This window comes from Astyanax mexicanus, chromosome 14 (genome assembly GCF_023375975.1).
Source record: "Astyanax mexicanus isolate ESR-SI-001 chromosome 14, AstMex3_surface, whole genome shotgun sequence".
In the NCBI taxonomy this organism is placed as follows: Eukaryota; Metazoa; Chordata; class Actinopteri; order Characiformes; family Acestrorhamphidae; genus Astyanax; species Astyanax mexicanus.
In genome coordinates, this window is record NC_064421.1 from 33054269 (window position 1) to 33074518 (window position 20250).

A 20250-nucleotide genomic window follows, 5' to 3' on the forward strand; every position below is an offset into this window, starting at 1 on the left:
TGACCAAGCTTGCCCAGACTTCCTATGCCACTGTATCTCATTAAAACTTATTTGACACTTTTTTTTATGCACATGTTCCAAAAGTACACCAGGCCTGAGATCTTCTGAACCGACTATTAAGTGTTCAGACAGCTTCGGATAGTAACCTCCCACTTAGCGCTTAAAGAGCAAAGACCTTTTGAACGGTAGGTTAGTTTCCATTTGGACACGTCACACAAACGATCATAATAAAGATGACATTTCACTGAGTTGTCATCATATTTGTCCAAGCCATCATGTGATAGTTTTGTTTTGTTTGATTATGTTTAGCTGTGTGGAACATAAACATGTAGAATTTTATAGGGCAGTTTCGATTTAAATACAGGGAATTTGAAACACATTGAACTCTTTTAAGTTTTTGATTGAGTTATAAGAATGCAGAAGCAATTATGAATTAAACAGTTAAACAGTTTGGCACATTTTCTGGAGTCCCACAGGGCTCTGTTTTTTTTACGGTTTGTGAAACTGATGCTAATTGTGGCAGTAATTAATTAGGAGTGAGTAGTAAGAAATAGTAAGTAGAAAGGAGTGTAAGTCTAAGCACAGCCTACATTAAAGGGCTTAAAGGTGCCGTTATACACAGCCTCTCAAAAAGAGAGAGAGTCCACTTCGTGATGTTTAAATGCAAAACACTTACTGTATTTGACCGTTAGAAATGCGCAAAATAAATGACTTGATAAAATGTTTCAATTGATTCTAGGTTATTCTAAAGGTTTATTCCTCTTCCTATAAGTCATTTCATCATTTCTACACTCACTGTTAATTTTTTTTTAGCTCCACTGTATAGTTTATAGTTTATTGGACCCCACAGAGCAGATATTAATATTTGGGTGGTGGGTCGTTATTCTCAGCAGTTAGGTGACACTGGTCAGTGTGGTTGTGATGGTATGATTGGACCGAACACAGCAGTGCTGCTGGAGTTTTTAAACACTTCATTGCAGTGCTGGGTGATTTTCATTAATTTGATTATTTACAATTACAGTTTTTATGTGATTTTCAAAAGGAAGTAATTGCGATTTTACATACAGACATTTTATCTTTTTAACCTAAAATATCCGAAAACGCTACTCTTTTCTTAAGTGCTTATCCGAGGACTGAGCTCGTACAGAAAAAAAAGTTCCAGCACTTTCCACACAAACACCCGGTGGTGATAAAGTATATATTTAGCTAGAAAAAAATCCTACCGTTTCTAAGAACTGCAGCGTGATTGCTCTCTAGTAAGAATCCATAATTAATTGTGGAAAGCAATAATAATCGTTCCTTCTGTGATTTGTACATTTTTATTTCTAAATTTTCAGTCACAAACCCGCATTCTGAAGTATAATCCAGTGTCCATCAGTGCGAGTTTCTCTGTGGCTGTGAGTACACGAGGTCAGTGCGCGATATAAACGCATGGGCTTGTAAACAATGTTTTAAATCACTGATTCGAGTTTATTTTTGCACCAGGAGTGGCATAAAGTTTTCCAAAAGCAGTGTGTAAGACTGGTGGAGGAGAACATGCCAAGATGCATCAAAACTGTGATTAAAAACCTGGGTTATTCCACCAAATATTGATTTCTGTAATCTTAAAACTTTATGAATATAACTTGTAAAATCTCTGCATCGTTTTTTGCCATTTTAGACATTTCGCATTTTCGGCAAAAAAAAAATTCTAAATGACTTTTTATTTGGAATTTGGGGGGAAATGTTGTCTGTAGTTTATAGAATAAAACAACAATGTTAATTTTACTGAAACATATATCCTGTAAATAGCAAAATCAGAGAAACTCAGAGCTGTATATATAAATACATATTTTTTACAGGTAAACCGAGTTTTGCACCATTCCTTCAACATCTATAGTATGATTTTTAGTAGGGGGAAAAAAACTTTAAAAAATTAGGCCTAAATCGCCCAACACTAAATCATTATCACTGCTGGATTCACAGTAGTCCACTAACTGAAACATGTAGTTAACAGTGTCCGGTGTACAGCATTCTTTGAGCTCTGATTAAGGATTAGAGGATGAGCAACACAAAGTGTTTTTTACTTTGTGTTTTTTTTACTCTACAAGGTGGAGTAGCTACTGTAGGTACGAGTGTCTTAATGGAGTGTTTAAAACCTCCAGCAGCACGGCTGTGTCTGATCCACTCACTGTAGTGCTGAGAATAACGACCCACCACCCTGGTGCCCTGACCATGAAAGAACAGGCTGTAAGGAAGTGAAAGGATAATAAAGTATGCAGAGAAACAGATACAGGACTACAGTCTGTAATTATGTTATTATAGAACTACAAAGTGCTCCTCTACGCTTAGGGGAGCTGATAACACTGAGGACAGTGAGTATAGAAACAAGGAGGTGGTGTTAAAAGTCTGGTATGACTGTGTAATGTTGCCGTTTTAGAGATGCACTTTTAGATAAGTTATGTTATGTTAGAGATGTTGATGAGTCGATGCCTTTATTTTTGAACTTAATACCTTAGTAATCTCCCTTTGCAGTGAATCTGGTGACAACTCAACTGGCAATAGACAGGAAGATGTTTTCTACAAAAAATCTGATGCAATACCCAGATTAGCCTGGATGGAGAGCGTAGAGTCTCTTAACTAATTGAACTGTACTGTGTATGTCTGTGATACACCACCTTTTTTTTTTATACAAGTGCTATTTGAATAAGCACTGAGCTGCTGATGGAAAGAAGCTGGCTGTAGCTGGGGATGCCCAAAGCAGATATTGGAGATCCCCAGCGTAATCCTGCTGCTTCGCTTTCCTATCTGACGTTCAAATGTAATTTACCTTCGTAAACACCTTGTAGGGTTACAAGGTCGTTTGGGCTGTGGTGTACGTGCATGTCTCTGTGTGAGTGGGTGGGTGTGTACTTGTGTCGGATATTTTGGCTGTTGTCCCTTCTTTCTAAATAAATTAGCTGATAGTAAGTTAGTGTGTTTTAATCTGATTAGTGTTTAAAAATCAAACCTCTTTCTGGCTTCAGAGAACAAATGGTTTAATAGCAAAATTCATGTTATGAAGTAAATAACTGCAAAAGAAGAATGACTGCGTCAAAATGTATTTTTATTAGAAAAACATATATATTTATACAGTTTAAAAGTATTGTCAAAGTTGTAAAAGGCCGGATATGCAGCAAAAAAAATGTTGACAGTGTACTTATTAGTTCATTGGGCATTATATATTTTTTTTCTAGTAGCAACAATACTGATGAATACATGTAAAAAAAAACAACACACACATACATAAAAACAATATATATATATATATAAAGAAGTATATGATATTCAGAATGAGACATTTCCTTCATATTAATAATCTTGTAAAATTATTACCCAAGACTTTGCTTGTTTTACAGACTCTATACAAAAAATTACAGAATTACATGTTGCAAAATGTCATCCCTCCATTTTAAACTTTATTTATGTCTTCTCTCTAATGTGATAAAAGTGTCACACAAAGAGCTGATCTTCCACATGAGTAAACGTCCATTTTATAGTGGATCTAGACTTGTTTTCAGAAACCAGCGCTAATAGAAAGACATCAAACGTTAAAAAAAAAAGTTTAAGAATCGTTTCCTCTTTCAGAAAGGAAGGTTTTCTTTTGAGCCTGACCTTAATCTTCACCTGCGTCAGATCCAGTTGGCAAGCCAAGCATGTTGTTAAGACTCAGAGAAATTTTATCTTGCTCACTTGTGGAGTTTATTTTAAACGTTCCTCTATTCGCTTTGCTCGGACTGTCTGGAACTGAGGATGTCTCGGCTTCGCTGCCTTCGGTCAGGTCACTGATCGAGCGTGCGGCAGACAGTTTTAGTCTTTCCAAGATGTTCACTGTCTGTGTCTGGCCATTCTCATCAGAAGACCCAGGGGACGCTTTCACCTCCGCCTTCAGCTGAGGGAGAGCCTGTGCCACTGATTTAGTTGGATCTCTGCTCAAATCAATCGCCCCACCAATGTCCTGGATGAGGTTTTCCAGGTTGCTGCTGGGCAGAAAGTGCGTCTTGAACATTGGTACACCTGACGGAAGGGTCACTTCTGCCTCTTTAGCATCAACTGTGGCATCTGGAAGATCTAATGATCCCTTCAATCCCTCTTTCGACTTCCGACTGAAGGGCCATTTGAATTTACTCTTTGGAGCATCGACCGAAACATTGGCATCTGGAGAGCCTACATCAACCTCAGCTTTGGGCAAGCTCAGATCAACATTAGGTGTCTCAACTTTGGGGGAAGACATCTTTAGATCAGGTCCTTCAACGTTAGCAGCAATGTCGCCATCAGGAGATTTTATTTTTGAGCCAGAAAGACGGAAGTTTTTAAATGTTGGAAATTTAAACTTTCCTTTTGGAGCCTTTACATCAACTGCTGGAGCATTCAAGTCAACCTCAGGGCCTTTAAGATCAGCTGTAGGTGCATTTAAATTGACCTCAGGAGCTTTAACATCTGCATCTACCCTTGGGGCTGAGACATTGACACTTTTTAAATCTGCATTTATTGAAGCTTCTGGTGCGTTTACACTTGGGGTCGATACAGTAGCTTTGGGTTTTTTGATGGTAAGGACTTTGAACTTTGGGTTCTTGACCTGAACATCCGGGACATCAACTTCAGCTTTGGGTAACTTTACGTCAACATCTGGGACACTGACCTCAGCTTTGGGTAGACTTAGATCAACATCTGGTGTATTTATTTCTCCTTGAATCTTAGGGACAGAAACATCCAAACCTGCTTTAGCATCCAGATTAGGCTCCTGTACCTTTGGCCCAGTGAGATTAAATTTGGGAAATTTCAAATGTGGCATCTTTAATTTCCCAGATGGAACTTCAACCTCAGGGACATTCAGATCTACGTCAGGGCCCTCAATGTTTCCTTTTGGCAGGCTAAGCTCTGCATTCGGGGCAGAGAGGTTGAGATCTGGTGTTTTTGCAGCAATGTTAACCTGTGGAGCATTTAGATCAGCTTTAGGTAAATCTAAATCTACAGCTGGAGCAGCAACATAGCCCTCAATTTTGGGAACAGAGAGATCCATTTCAGGCGCTTTTATGTTGAGATTAGGTCCTCGGATATCCGCTGAGGGTAAGTTCACATCAACATCTGGTGCATTTAGGTCTGCACCAACATCCACTTTGGGGCCCTTGACCTTTGGCCCAGCGAGATTAATTTTGGGAAATTTCAAATGTGGTGTCTTTAATTTTGCAGAAGGAACATCAACATCAGGGACGTTTAGATCTACATCAGGGACCTCAATGCTTCCTTTTGGCAAGCTTAGGTCCACATCTGGTGCAGAGAGTTTCAGATCTGGAGTATTTGCCTCAAGGTTAAGACCTGGAGCTTTCAGGTCAGCTTTGGCTAAATCCACATCTACAGCTGGAGCAGATATGGAACCTTTCATATCAGGAGTGGAGACATTAAGGTCAGGTGCTTTTAGGTCTAGATCAGGCCCTTTTAGCTCTGCTGATGGCAAGTTTACATTTGCATCTGGTGTTTGTAGATTCCCAGAAACTTTTGGTCCTTTCACCCTTGGCGCAGAGAGACCAAACTTGGGCATCTTAATATGAGGAAGCTTGAATTTTCCAGATGGAGCTTCAACATTAGGAGTTTTCAGGTCAGCACTTGGGAGGTCTACATTAACTGTGGGTGCACTGACATCTCCTTCAATTTTAGGTGCAGAGAGGTTTAGTTCTGGCGTTTGTGCGTTTAGTTCAGGTCCTTTAAGATCTGCAGTGGGTAGCTTCAGTGAGGGTCCGCCGAGTTCCCCCTCAACTTTTGGAATATTTGGGACTGAGACATCAATATTAGGGGCATCAAGGTTACCATCAAGATCTACATTTGGCCCCTTCACCTTTCCCTTAGGGAAATTTATCTTGGGCATCTTCAGTTTGCCTGATGGGCCCTTCAGGTCTGCATCTGGAGCTTTGATATTTAGGTCTGGTGCAGAGAGATCACCTTCTACTTTTGGTCCGGAGAGGTTAAAATTGGGTGCCTTGACATCTAGACCTGGCCCATCAAGTTCAGCATTGGGTAAGGCGAGTTCTCCCTCAACTTTCGGAATATCTGGGACTGAGACATCAATATTTGGGGCACCAAGGTTACCATCAAGATCTACATTTGGCCCCTTCACCTTCGCCTTTGGGAAATTTATTTTGGGCATCTTCAGTTTGCCTGACGGGCCCTTGATGTCTGCATCTGGAGCTTTGACATTTAGGTCTGGAACAGAGAGATCACCTTCTACTTTTGGTGCAGAGAGGTTAAGATTGGGTGCCTTGACATCTAGACCTGGCCCATCAAGTTCAGCTTTGGGCAGGTTCACGTTCACATCAGGGGCTGAGACATTTACCCCTGGTGTCTTTAGGTCTGCATCAATGTTGGGTCCCTCCACCTTTGGTCTACTTAGGTTCATCTTTGGTAGCTTCAGAGTGGGAAACTTGGGTTTTCCAGTGTTAACATTTACTTTGGGAGTTTCCAACTCTGCCTTGGGAAGGGACACATCTACATCTGGAACGTTGACATCAACTTTTGGTGCATTGATATCTGCATTCACATTCGGGGCAGACAGACTTAGATCTGGAGTCTGCACATCTGTGTCAATGTCCACTGATGGCCCTTTCACTTTTCCTTTTGGCTTCTTGAATTTGGGCCATTTAATTTTACCAGAGGGAGCATCAATGTCAAGATTTGGTGTGTTAATATCTGCTTCAGGGCTGCTGAGCTCAGCATTAGGCAAATCCATTTTAACACCAGGAGCCTTGATGTCAGCTTTGAGATCTGGTACAGACAGTTCAGCTTCTGGTGTCTTCATCTCTGCATCGACATTTGGAGCTTTTACTTTCGGCTTGCCGAGATTCCATTTGGGCTTTTGCAGTTTGAATTTTCCAGAGGGAGCCTCAACATCAACATCAGGTACTTCTGCCTTCAGATTTGGTCCTTTTACTTCTGCTTTGGGCAAGTTCACATCAACCTGAGGTGCTTTGAGATCCACATCTGCCTTTGGGACTGACACACTCATGTCTGGAGATTTCAGCTCTGGAGTATTTACTGCCACACCCCCATCAAGCTTCGCTTTTTCAGCAGGTAGACCAAAGTTTGGCATCTTAAACCTAGGAGCCTTAAACTTCACGTCTGGGTTCTTTACATCTGCAGAGAAGTCTGGAGAGCTCAGAGTTGGAGTAGAGACCTTAGCATTGGGCATTTTGATGTTGCCATCTAGATTGGGACCCTGAAGTTGAGGTGCAGACACATCAACAGTTGGCAATGTGAATTTCCCACTCTCTCCTACAGTCAGATCAGGTGCAGAGCCCTTTAAAGTCATCTGTGGGACTTCTCCATTAACTGACGGGACTGTGAGGTCACCTTTTATATTTGGGGAATTTAACTTTCCATTCAGCCCACGGACTTCAACTGCTGGTGCTTGAAGTTTTGGGGTTTCACCCTTCAGGAGTACATCACCAAGACTCTAAGGGGAAGAAATTACAGAGAGTAGACAATCATTTTTCAGTGTACCTTCAAGGGCATTTACAGCATTACCGGATTTTGAGTATATTTATTTAGTATGTTTCTGTAGGGGACGGTAAGTCTTTTAAAACAATTTCCATTTGGAAATGCTGCCACAGCTTTGCTTATGTAAAGGTGTTGCTTACCAATCCAGCATTTAGACCTCCTTTGGTCTTTACTTCAAGGTTTTGATCATAAGGCTGAATGATCTCCAGCAATTTCAGCTTGTCTTCTTTTGCAAGGTGGTCCAAGTGAATTGTGGCAGCTACAATCTGATCTGCATCTAGAGAATAGAAATGAATGCTCAGTGAAACTAGCACGCTATAATAAACCGTGTGAGAACAGGATGAGGTCAAAACATGATAGTTACCCCCTTTCAGATTAAACAAGGGACCTTTAAATCCAACATCAAGCCCAGCTTCATTCCCGTTGTTCTCCAAGACTTTTCCGTCTAAGGAGACAGAACTCTCTATTTCCCCATTCTGAAAAAAAGCAAAAGTTGGGAAAAAGTCATAATCCTGATCTTTCTGCATGAACATTATATTAGATAGCTGTACACAGTCATACATATAAAGAAAATGATTCTAGTTTAAATGAATCAAATGTTAACTGTGTAAACTGCTGCTGTCTGACCCCTGTTTGTGCAGGAGTAATAAATAGACAGACAGTTAATAATTAGTCTTGCAAACACATTGTTATGCCTTCCAAACTGGTTGTGTGGCTGTTACTGGTAACCTTGCTTCATTGCATTGACAACTATGCCCATACCGTAAACATGTTATGATGCATGCTGCTACGAGTTGCCATGCTTCAATAATCTTCAATGATAAAGCAATATCACATTATCATTGGTATTATTATCATGACAAATACAATCATGCTTGATAGTGTCAAATAAATATACACTATAATTAAGGAGAAATGGCATGTACAGTATGGTAATAAGTAGTTATAATTCTGTACCTAGTAATTACACAGTACCTATTATAGTAATATTAAATATTATATATATATATATATATATATATATATATATATATATATATTGTTACATATTACATTACATAACATTACATTTTATCCAATGAGTATCAATTTATATAGTACCTGTAATTATTTATTCAATAATCATTCAAAATGTTTCAATTATTCAGTATATACAGCTTTGCCATGTACACACAGTATGTACAATCATTTACCATCTACAGATTATTCAGTACCTACAATTATTTGCTATGTACTCATAATACAGACAATTATTCACTATGTACTAATTATCTACTATGTACTTATTACTCAGTTTCTACAATTATTCAGTATCTACAAATACTTGCTAGAAGCTAATTATTTAATATCTACTGAATACTCGGTATCTACATTTATTCAGTATGTACTAATTATTTAGTACCTAAAATTACTCAGTATCTACAATTAATCAGTATGTACTGATTATTTAATCTCTACAAATATTTCAATATCTAATTATTTAATATCTACTGATTATTTACTATGTACTAATCAGAGTATCTAATTATTTGGAATGTACTGATTATTTAGTATCTACAATTATTCACTATGTACTGATTTAGTATCTACAATTATTTGTTATATAATTTAGTATCTATAATTATTCAGTATCTACTGATTATTAAGTAGCTACAATTATTCACTATGTACTAATTATTCAGTAACTTATACTCAGTATTTACTATGTACTAACTATTTCTTATATACTGATTATTCAGTATCTCCAATTATTTGGTAAGACTGAATATTCAGTGCCCACCTATTATTTAAAATGTACTAATTATGTAGCATTATTATACAGTATGCACTGTAATAAGTGTATTCAGCACACACTAATTATTTATTATCTACAGTTATTCAGTATTACTCAGTATTATTCAGTAAGTGCTGATTATTCAGAATGCACTATAAAAGTAATATATGTAATTTATCACTTGAAACATGTGCCCACTGAAGGTTGGAGGGGCTTTAGGGACATCATGTGTTTCAGCATGGGTATATAAATGGCATGAGTGAGTTAGGATTCAGGTGAAGCATTAACTAGTAAAGATAAGAACTGTTTCACTTACCATTGTCTCGTTATGACGTTTACTGCTGCATATCACAAAATAGGGGTCCAAAAGTGATCTGCCAACACAAAGAAAAGAACATTTTGTTTTTAAATTTTGTTCTCATCATTGTGTCAAGTGTGAAAGTGTGAAAAGTGGAGTGAATTGCTGGAGCTGATCCTAGGCATATTATGTCTAGGCCTAGGCCTGCATGTGAAACTGATGCAATAAGGACAATTTCAACTCTCACGACAAAAGCAATAGCTGAACACCTGTAGGAGCTTTAGTGTCTGATGTATAGAGTTCTGGAGAACACGACGGAAGTAAAATCAGCCACGTCACTGCACGCATCGTGCCCACCCACACACACAAATATCAACATAAACAGACACTCTGTTTTGCTCAAAATCACACAGTGCACACAGTCCATAAATGGACGTGGAAGTGGGTCACAGCCACAGTCTCTGCGGCTGAGCTTTTATCTGAGCGTCATATGTGAGAAAACCTGGGTGCCCCACGCATCCAGCTTGAGTCATCAAACTGAGCCACTCTCTGTACAGAAGACTTTAGTACAGAATCAATACCAGATTATACAGTTTATATCATTGGCATTTTACTGTTTTATTACTTACACCATATATAAGCTTATATAATACAAAATATAAGCAGAAAAAATAATTTTTCAGTGAGGGGGGCATGAGTGTTGGCATCAGAAGAGCTACCAACAGTCTCTAGCATTACTCGAAATTATGTAATGGTTTAAAAAAAAAAAAAAAAAAAAAATCCAGTAAGTGGCAGTTCAGTTCTGTAGCTGGAGCTAACAGAAAGGCTACAGTAGCTCAGAGAACCACTTTACACAATTGTGGTGAAAAGAAAACTAAACAATGGATGGGCTGCAACAGAGTCTGTGTATCAACCAATCAATCATCACTTGAATGGCACGGCCCATCTGTATACTGTTGCTGACCCTGTGCATCCCTTCATGACCATATTTTACCCATCCTGTACTTGGTACTTCCAGCATGATATTGTCATAAATAAGAAATTGTCTCCAATTTTTTCACAAACATGACAATGCAATCCATGCTTCTACGATATTAAGTGGAGCCCCTACCCCTAGGGATGGGCAATTTTAGTCCTGGAGGGCTGAACGTCTGCATAGTTTTATGCCTTTTCTACCTTAGCACACCTAATTAAACTCGCTTGTTAATTGCCTTGTTTAATAGGTCTAAAGGGCATATGCAAAATGTGCTGGACTCTGGTCATGATAAACCTTTGTACGCATATGCAACACAAAATTATTTTTTGTTATGCAATCAAAACACTTAGATGATAAAAAAAGAAAAGAAAAACACTGCCCTCTAGTGGTCACGGTTTAAACACAGCATGAAATGAGTCACTGCCACCAATTTCTGTGCAAATTAAATTTACTTACTGTTTTCTCCAAAAACAGTATTGTTAAATTTTGAGTATCACAATGCTTCAACATATCAAGATTTACATTAATTAACATTTTAACACTTAAATAACAGTAATGAAAGTAGTGAACATTATTAATGTCACAAAGTAATGTCATTAAATATTGCTGCTAATGAAGACATTATTAATCAACTAAATGTTAATGGTTAAGATTGTTACAAATAGTAATTGAGTTATTGTTTAAAAATATATATATTAAAATGTCTTAACTAGTGTCAGTTAATAGTTCAGAAATTATGTGATAAGTATTGTTAATTAATTCACTTAACATGTTTTCAAAACATGTTAGGTGAATGTACAAGACACCATGCCTAATAATAAAATATATTTTAAAGTTATTTTGTGTGCACATTTATACATGTAATTTCCTGGGGACAGAAATGGCACCCATTTAGTGGAATGGTATGATGTGTATGTTAAGGATTAAACCATATTAGTCATGTAGGATGTAACTGCTCTGCAACAATGTGCAGAATCCTGAATGTACGCTTCAGGTTTTCCCCTTTACTTAAGTAGAAATGACCACATGTAACACTGTGCCTATTACTCATACAAAATCTGTTCAAAATCTTGTCATATCTTATCTTATTATATATTAATATAGATGTATTACACACAGACTGATCTGGTGTGTGTTTATTTCTTATACTGTTGATGATTATGGCTTACAGCCAATGAAAACCCAAAAGAAAATAAGAATATTATATAGAAGACCAATTGTTACCAGGCAGTGTGCTGCTGGAAAATGAAATCCACATCTCTATTAGTTGTCAGCAGCAAGAAGCATGAAGTGCTGTAATATTTTTTTGGGAAAACACTGTACTGATTTTAGACTTTATATAAAAACAGTGGATCAACACCAGCAGATGACAAACAATCACTGATCATCAATACATTTTACATTTTATTTGTAAAATCAAGGTTTCAGAGTCTGGAGGAAGAGTGGAGAGTCACACGTTCCAAAGTACTCAAGGTCTAGTGTGAAGTTTCTACAATCAGTGATGGTTTAAAGAGACATGTCATCTGCTGGTGTTGATCCACTACTATCCAAGAGATAGTAGTGGATAGTAGCTGATATGTGTAATGACTTGGTTAGATTTCATTTGAACATGTTTACATTTGTAGGAACTACTGATTCGAAAAGAGAGCATGCTATTTTGGTTTCAGCTCATTGCAGCCACACCCAGTTTTGCTTAAAATGCATTGCCTGTGATCACAACAGTAGTGCTCAGTAGAGCGGGGCTAATTATTGCATAATAATTAACCAGAAACCATTAAAGACTGTATAAACATACACACACTAAGTGAGGAAAATGTGTGCACTAGTATCAGGTATATGGGGTGAAGTATTGGTCAAGTACTGAAATCCCCTCTGCTATTAAGTTTTAGTTTAATTAGAGCCCTATATCTTTACAATGCAGCACGTTGGCTAATAGTTTCAGAGTAGCTAGAGGTTATTGCTTGTATTATGCCTATATTGCCTTGTTGCATTAGTTTGAAGCCAGAATTATTTGTTTAGCTAAGTATCTACACTATTTTGTCACTATGTTTAGCAAAAAGCTGCCTAGGTTAAGCTAGAGATCAATGTCTCTTTGGTTTAGCTAGAGGTCTGTGTTTCGTTTTGCTTATTTAGCTAGCTGTTTATGTATCCTACAGTGCATCTAGTTTCCTACAGTATTTTTTACTCATTCATTGTTTTAAAGCACACTTAAAATCCTTTAATTTTCCCAAAATTCATCAATGCGCCTTATGTATGAATTTTACCAGTCAGGTTGTAAAGAGCAGTAAAGCCACTATACAATCGTTTCAGTTTAGCTCTTCAGCACCGAGACTTGAGTAGTATAGCATTAGCCGCTAACCACGCTAAGCGCTAGCTTTTTCACCCTGGCTTACCAGAAGACTCAGGGCTCCTCAGTGTAGCATTTTCGGACGGCATCAGATGCTAACCGTGAATACCTTTACTGAAAATAGTGGAAATCAGGAAATCTAAGCGTACTGGAAATAAATGGAAGCACTTTATTCACCCAAATAAAACGTTTTTAGGAGAGAAATCTGTGTAGATTAACACCCAGTGGTTGTTTTACTGTAAAACAAAATGCCTTTTTTTTTTTTTTAAGAATTACAATTTTGCTTACTTAACTTAGCTTTACAAGTCTCACATATCGACATCCCTGTTCCCTACTGGTGTTGGATAATGTGCCTTATAATCTGATGCACCGAAAAACACAGTACATCCTTTTGTTTTAGCTAGGAGTCTGCATCCTTTACATTCTTAAATCTTTGGTCCAGGTTTATCTAAACATCTATGCCTCTTCAGTTTAGCTTGTGAAATAGTCTTTTTAGATTGGCTAGCTATGCTGCTTTATTGTACTTCAATGCTTGCTTCATTTTTTTAAATAGCTAAATGCTTACACCTTTTCAGTTTAACTAAATGCCCATTTTCCCTTTGGTTTAGACCAAAAAAAAAAAAACATGTTTAAGTAGCCTTACGCCTTAAGCCTTCATTGTAGCTAGAAGCCTATATCCCTATGTCAGATTTGCTGGTGACCTTGTTGTTTTAGCTTAGCTTCATGCCTAAGCCTAATGAATGCATCTAGATGACTATTTGTCTTTTCAATTAGCTACATGCCAACACCCTTTTGGTTAAGCTAAAAGCACACACCTCTTTTGTTTAGCTAAGGGCCTACACCCTATTTGTTCATAAAGATGCCTATGGAACAACTTCATTCATAAAGATGTCTATGAAACTGCAGATTTGCTAAATGCTCATGTTCCTTTGTTTGAGCTAAAGGAGCAGGTTCAGCTAAACATTTATGTTGCTTCAGTTTAGCTTGTGAACTGGGCCTTTTAGCTTTGCTAGCAATGCTACATTAATGCATCCAGTTAACAAAATGCATTAATGCATACAGTTAACAAAAAGCCCAGGTTTAGTTAGAGATCTTTGTCTCTTGTTGACCTTGTTGCTTTAGCTTAGCCAGATGCCTAATCCATATAAAAGCATTAGGTGCATGTTCACGTTTTTAAATGTTAGCTTTTTATTTTTAACTGCCAACACTATTTTGGTTGGGCTAAAAGCCTACACCTATTTTGTTTTGCTAATAATGGCCTACATCCTATTTGTTCTTCATCAAGATACCTATGGAACTACAGTTTTGATAAATGTCAATGTCCCTTTGGTTTAGCTAGAGGCATGTATCTCTTCAGTGATTAATTTAGCTAGAGCTTATGCCACTTTAAATGTATCTAGCAGATGCCTATAACCCATTTTTTAAATAGCTAGGGGCCTGAACTATTTTTGTTTAGCTAAAGGCCTACACCTTTATTTGTTCAGAGAATTAAAGAACTTTAATTCTATTAGATGATTAAGATGCCTATAACTCTACAGTTTAACTAAATGTCCAAGTTTGGTTTATTAGCTAAAGGCCCAGGTTTAGTTCGATATCTACTCTCCTTTGATTTAGCTAGAATTAGAGGCCATTTTATATATATCTTCAATTATGCAAGTGGCTACATATGCTACATTAATATAACTAGTCGCATATTCCCTTTTTCAGTTAGCTAAGAATCTATACCCTTTTAGTTTGTCTAGATGCCTACTTCTTTAAGTTTAGCTGTATGGCCTATCTCTCCTTAACTTCAAACTAGTTAATAAAAATTACTATAGATATACACTTTAGCAGATTTACAACCCTTTAGTTTACCTAGAGACATATGCTCCCTCATCCAACACTCTGAATTTACCACATAAAGACAATGCTACTTCACTTAGTATGGTTTAGTCAGGGCATTTCCTGGGCAGCTCAGCTAATTATACCCACACTCTGCTACCGAATGGTTCTGGGAAAACACTACTGAGATTGTTGATACATCCCTTATCCATACCTTTATACTGTTTCAGTGCTTATCAGCCCTGCCAGAAAGAACAACATTCATTAAACCTTTACCATTTTATCTTTTAAAACAGTAATTATGTATGCGTGTGTTTGCGGACCAGCTCATGCCAGTGGCATGGTGGAATGTAAAGCATGGTATTGGGTTTGAGATGAATGCGCAAAACCTGTCCGTTCAGATGAGTGGAGGTTGACATGTCGCTTACCAGCCCTGCTGCATAACTCTCTCTCTGTCTCTCTCTCTGTCTCTCTTTCCATCTCTCCCCCTCTCTCTCTCTCTCTCTCTTTAACACACCTCACATTTCACACGTTTCTTTAAAAAGGGCAAAAACTATCCCCAGTGATCAGCATGAGCTTATTTGCATTCTAATTAAAAAGGTGTGGTAGGTGGGATACTACAGGCCTGACCCAGGCTATTGACCATTAAACAAAAATCAGTTAACTTAAAACCAAACTGTACTATTCAATAAAATACAATGAAATTGTATTTATAAAATAAATTATCTGAGGTCTCTTGCAACACATAGATTTAGTCCACATCTGAGAGTAAATAGATATATAAAAAAAAAATACATTCAGAATTTAAGAAGTTATTTTGGATTGTGTTTATATTGGTCCAATCACAATAAAAAAATAAAATAAAAAGCAGTTTGTTTTTTGAACCCTATTGAGACATAGGGTTTGTTCCAACAGCAGTAAAATGCGTAATCTTCCCTGGGTTCAAAAAAAAGTTGTATTTGAATTTGTTTTTTTTACTAAACGTGTTTTATTTTATTTTGCCTTATTTTACTCTCTTTTTCTATTTATTTAGGTTCATATAGTATGTTAACATACCTATGATACTGATGTGGTGAGAAATTTTCAAATATTTGTTCTAAAAACAAAATCTCTGTAAAAGTCAATTATAAAAAATAAGAGTTCTGAGACAAGAAATACTTTTAAACCAAGTCTGCAAAACTCCATAAGACCACACCTACTTATAACACAACATACTGTACAGTCTCTGAAGTGTAAACCCCTCAAACTGAGGCGTCTTATTCAATAACTATAATTCAATATTTAAGCAACTTACATAAACTAATGTGAGTTTGAAGAACTAAATTATAGATGGGATCAACAATAACCAGTTATAAATATACCAAGTTCATGAGAGAGAAGGTACAGGATCTGCAGGCATTATGTCCAGAAATTTGTGGACAGCTGGTGAATTGATGAGACAGCCTCTCACAAAGAGCGTGTAAAAGAAATCTCCAGAGAAACTGGCTTATAGAGACAAGTCTTCTAGAGTGATGGAGCATAATCTACAACCTTTGGATAATTAGATTCAGCAATCATCCCAATTATCTATTATTTGTACCACACTGCAGTACTCTCATGACTGAATACAGATTATTATACGCACAGCAAAGTCTAACCAAGATCTAGAGGAAATCCTTACCAGAATAGTGCTCCCAGACTATGACACCTATTCAGAGAGACTTCAGAAATTACACCCATGGATGACTGTTTGATATAGTGTTTATCCAGTTATCCACGGCTTTAATCAACAAAGTAAACTCAAGTGAATATGCTTGGGCCTCTTTTTTCTAGATTCAATAAAAATCCAATAAATAGATGAATGAGTAATAAAATTTGCCCCAATCAATTTCAGACATTTTAGCAAAGAAAACACCAAAACTGATAAAATTCAACCAAAAATGCAAAAATGCTAGCTCCTTTTTTACATTTCCCACAATCAATTCCAGACATTTTGTAAAACTTAAGATTTAGCAAAGAAAACACCAAAATGACTTGTGTCTCTTTTTTTTTAAGATAATACATCATAAAAAACAGATAACAGATTAAGGTTAATTAAATTACCCCAATCAATTATAGACATTTTACTACCACAATTATGTACCACCATACTGTGTGATATCACACTATAGCAATCACACTAAACCACACCTTGCTGAGAAACAGCCTACATCATGTTATATCAAAACATGCGGCGTATTTTGACCAAAACAGGTATAAAACCAGTATAAAACCAATATTCTATGATATTTTCTTACAGCATTACAGGACTGATCCTGTTTGATGCTATTTGTAAGTCTCACCTGAAGATGCTGATGGGAGAGGTCTGGATGTGTCCGGAGGAGATGTTGACTCCTCCAAACTTCGGCTAAATCTGAAACGCTTGCTCACTTGGCCGAGCATAGAGCTCCTGTCAGATAAGTGTAAAGCGAGCAAACAGGTTCTGCAGCCCGGCTACCCGCCTCCCTGATCCACACAAGCTGACAGCATAGAGCACAGGGCACCGAAACCTGAGAGCGAGCAAGAAAGAGACAGAGAGAGAGAGACAGAGAGAGAGAGAGAGAGAGAGAGGATCTAACAGGCTTTACAAGGTTTCCAAAATATGACAAACACACACACACTTTGCCACTTAGCAACACTTGCTCAAATGTGGCAGTGTGGCTTATAGGAATGAGTGTGATGACACGGGTCATGACGCAGTCCACTAACATCTAAAACATCCTATACCTGAATCTGACTTTTGGTTGGACGTTTTCCAGAAAGACAGAAGGAGAGGTTAATAGAACTACAATATTAACTCACCCATCCAAATCACTGACCTCAGCTGTTCCAATCACTTGATATAAAACCAAGTACCTAGACATGCAGGCTTTTTACGAACAGATTTTTTCAGGGAAAGGGATCCTTAATGCTTCAGCAATGCTCCAAACTTCGTAGAAAGAGTTTGAGAATGACCTCTTCCTTTTTTCCCCATTTTTATTCCATTGTCCCTTAATTTTACAAGGCCAACTAACCAACCCACTCATAACTAGTGATGCCCCAACACCAGGAGAGTGAAGACTAGCACATGCCTCTCCCGACACATGTGAAATCAGCCACCGCCTCTTTTCAAACTGCCAGAGCTCTCGTAGGAAAGCGCAGCGACTCAGTTCCGATAAATCAGCTCACGGACACCTTGAGCTAAAAGACATCACACCTTTTGCAGTGGTGAGGGGAGAGAGCGCCATCTATTCTGCAAGGCCAATTGTGCTCTCTCAGGGCTCCGGCAGCTAATGGCAAGCTACATGAACGGGATTCGAACCAGCAATTTCCCAATTATAGTGGCAGCACTTTAGTCTGCTGGACCACTCGGAGCCCAAGGACGACCCCTTCCTGTTCCAACGTTGATGAGCTGATAGGTTTGGTATGGAAGAACTTGACTAGCCTGCACAGAGTCCTGAACTCAACCCAATAGAACACCTTTGGGATGAATTAGAGTGTGAGCCAGAACCCAGTCTCTTCCACTGCGAGCCACCTTGTAAATAATTCAGAACGCACAGAAGTTCAGTCATTAGACTTCTTTGCTGCATTCCCTCCACTGGCTTCCTGTTGCCACCCTCATCAGATTAAAAACCCTGACGCTGGCCTACAAAGACAAAAATGCAACTCCTTCATATTTGATGGCAATTATCAAAGCCAGATCGTCCTCTTTGAAGGAGCTGAATTTACTCGTAAAATTTAGGCTCTGTTGAAGATGTAAAGTTACCTGCAGCATTTTAAATATCTCAGGAATGCTGTAGAATGAGAGAAGTATTGAGAGAATGTTTCCTTAGTTAATGCCTGGCCCACACTACAGCAAATTTATCATCTTAACTGATGTTTAAAACGCATTTTTCAGCCTTTTCTTATTGTTTACAATAATAAGGATGAAGTTAACACAATTTAGGTCTCATTGGTTCACAGTATTTTAGGTCATGAGGTCAAAGTTATGTTCCTTACCAAAGATTTGGCTCCACCCCCCTACACTACAGAATACCAAAGGATTCAAAAGTATTTCCATGTATTACTCTGTAGGACTTACAGATACTAGTGCTTAAAATACTTCTGTAGGAGTTGAAGTATCAACTTCTACATGTATTGAGCTGTTTATTCAAGTACACGTGTAAAAGGCATGGTTTTCACAGACGTTGTCTACCAATAATGGCTGCGCTTAAGCTGTTTTGTAAAGAAGAATGGGGCAAAAATCTCAGTGTGTAGATGTGCAAAGCTGGTAGAGACAAACCCCAAAAGACTTGCAGCTGTAATTGCAGGAAAGGTGTAATTGATTAAGGGGAGCTGAACACAATACAAATACTATACAAATGTCTACTTTCCTAATGCGCTACATTGTTGTGGTTTATCACTTAAAATCTCAATATAATACATTTACATTATGTTATATGTTATGACTGAAGGGGTATAAATGCTTTTGCAAGCCACTGTATTTCACTCCTATTACTTTTCCACCAAAAGATTTCTGGTTCTTCAACCAGTTCCGTTTCTTCTTCTAAGAACCGTTGTGCTTTTCAGCGAACCAACTGCATTTCCACCAATTTTAGTGGAACCGTCAAAACGTCACATCATACGTCATTAACAGAGGTTGTTGCACAGCGGTGGTGAATGAAAGCGGTCAGGGTTCGCGTCTGAAAAAAAAACTAATATTCTTCGGTTCCCACTGCAAACGAATGTTCCTATTTCCATAATTTACTGTTGTTTATGGAAACGTTGCAAACTGTTCAAAATTAGGTTAGTGAAACAAAATTGGTGCCGGTTCCACGTCCGTGGAAAAGTGCTATTAAAGACTTCATGAGTTAAAGTGAAGGACAGAGTGCTGTAAAGCAGTATTTCTCAAAAAGTAGTACGTTTACCACTGTGGTTTATGAAGCACACCAAGGTGGAACACCACTAAATAAATGTTTTTTAAATGAATCAAAAACAAAAGATTATACAAGGGAAATCCAAATCTTAGGGTCTTAGGAATTTTCCTAGTTTCATCGGAAACAATGACATTTAGTCACTGTCACTTAAAACCATTATATTTCTACAATAAACAGAAATTTCTCCAAATGCCATGAACTTCAAATTGAAAGTCATTTTGGAACATTTCTATTGGAATTTGGAGTATACGTCAACATAAGGATATCTAACGGTGTTATCACACTCTGCATATTTTCTCCATATCGTTCCTCTCGTTTGCTTGCGTATGTTTCTGTGGATGACTTTTGAGTGGTACTTAAAGATTTTAGTTTGACTGTGGGTGGTATATGATCTAAAATGTTTGAGAACCACTGCTGTAAGGAATTGTACACAGCTTTTAAAGGGTCTGTGACTAGAGTCTAGATTCTGTGCTCGAGTCAAGCCTGAACCAATGCCTGACACGAACTCGGGTCGGGCCAAAATTTCCCACCACTTTCTTCAGGCCGGGTCGGGTCGGACTCAAGAAAATGGTCTGTGATGTAGGCATCTGTTTTTTAATGCTATTTTTATGT

General features: G+C 37.8%; 1 protein-coding gene across 1 annotated transcript; it reads right to left on the minus strand.

The window, feature by feature from the left end:
• Positions 1–3068: 3068 nt before the first annotated feature.
• On the minus strand, positions 3069–17242 carry si:ch211-125o16.4 (neuroblast differentiation-associated protein AHNAK). The gene is made up of 5 exons (XM_007244578.4): positions 17047–17242; positions 9600–9657; positions 7874–7985; positions 7650–7786; positions 3069–7465 (listed from the first exon to the last, which is right to left on the minus strand). The coding sequence occupies exons 2-5, from the start codon at positions 9600–9602 to the stop codon at positions 3635–3637; spliced, it is 4083 nt and encodes a 1360-aa protein (XP_007244640.3). The 5' UTR covers positions 9603–9657; positions 17047–17242; the 3' UTR covers positions 3069–3634.
• Between the last annotated feature and the right edge of the window lie 3008 nt (positions 17243–20250).

Excerpts from the sequence above, each read along its gene's own strand:
- si:ch211-125o16.4 (XM_007244578.4), bottom strand. Across the intron at positions 7,787-7,873 it reads CTTGTTTAATCTGAAAGGGG|ATGCAGATCAGATTGTAGCT; the intron begins GTAACTATCATG and ends TCTATTCTCTAG. Across the intron at positions 7,466-7,649 it reads GAGGTCTAAATGCTGGATTG|AGTCTTGGTGATGTACTCCT; the intron begins GTAAGCAACACC and ends TCTTCCCCTTAG.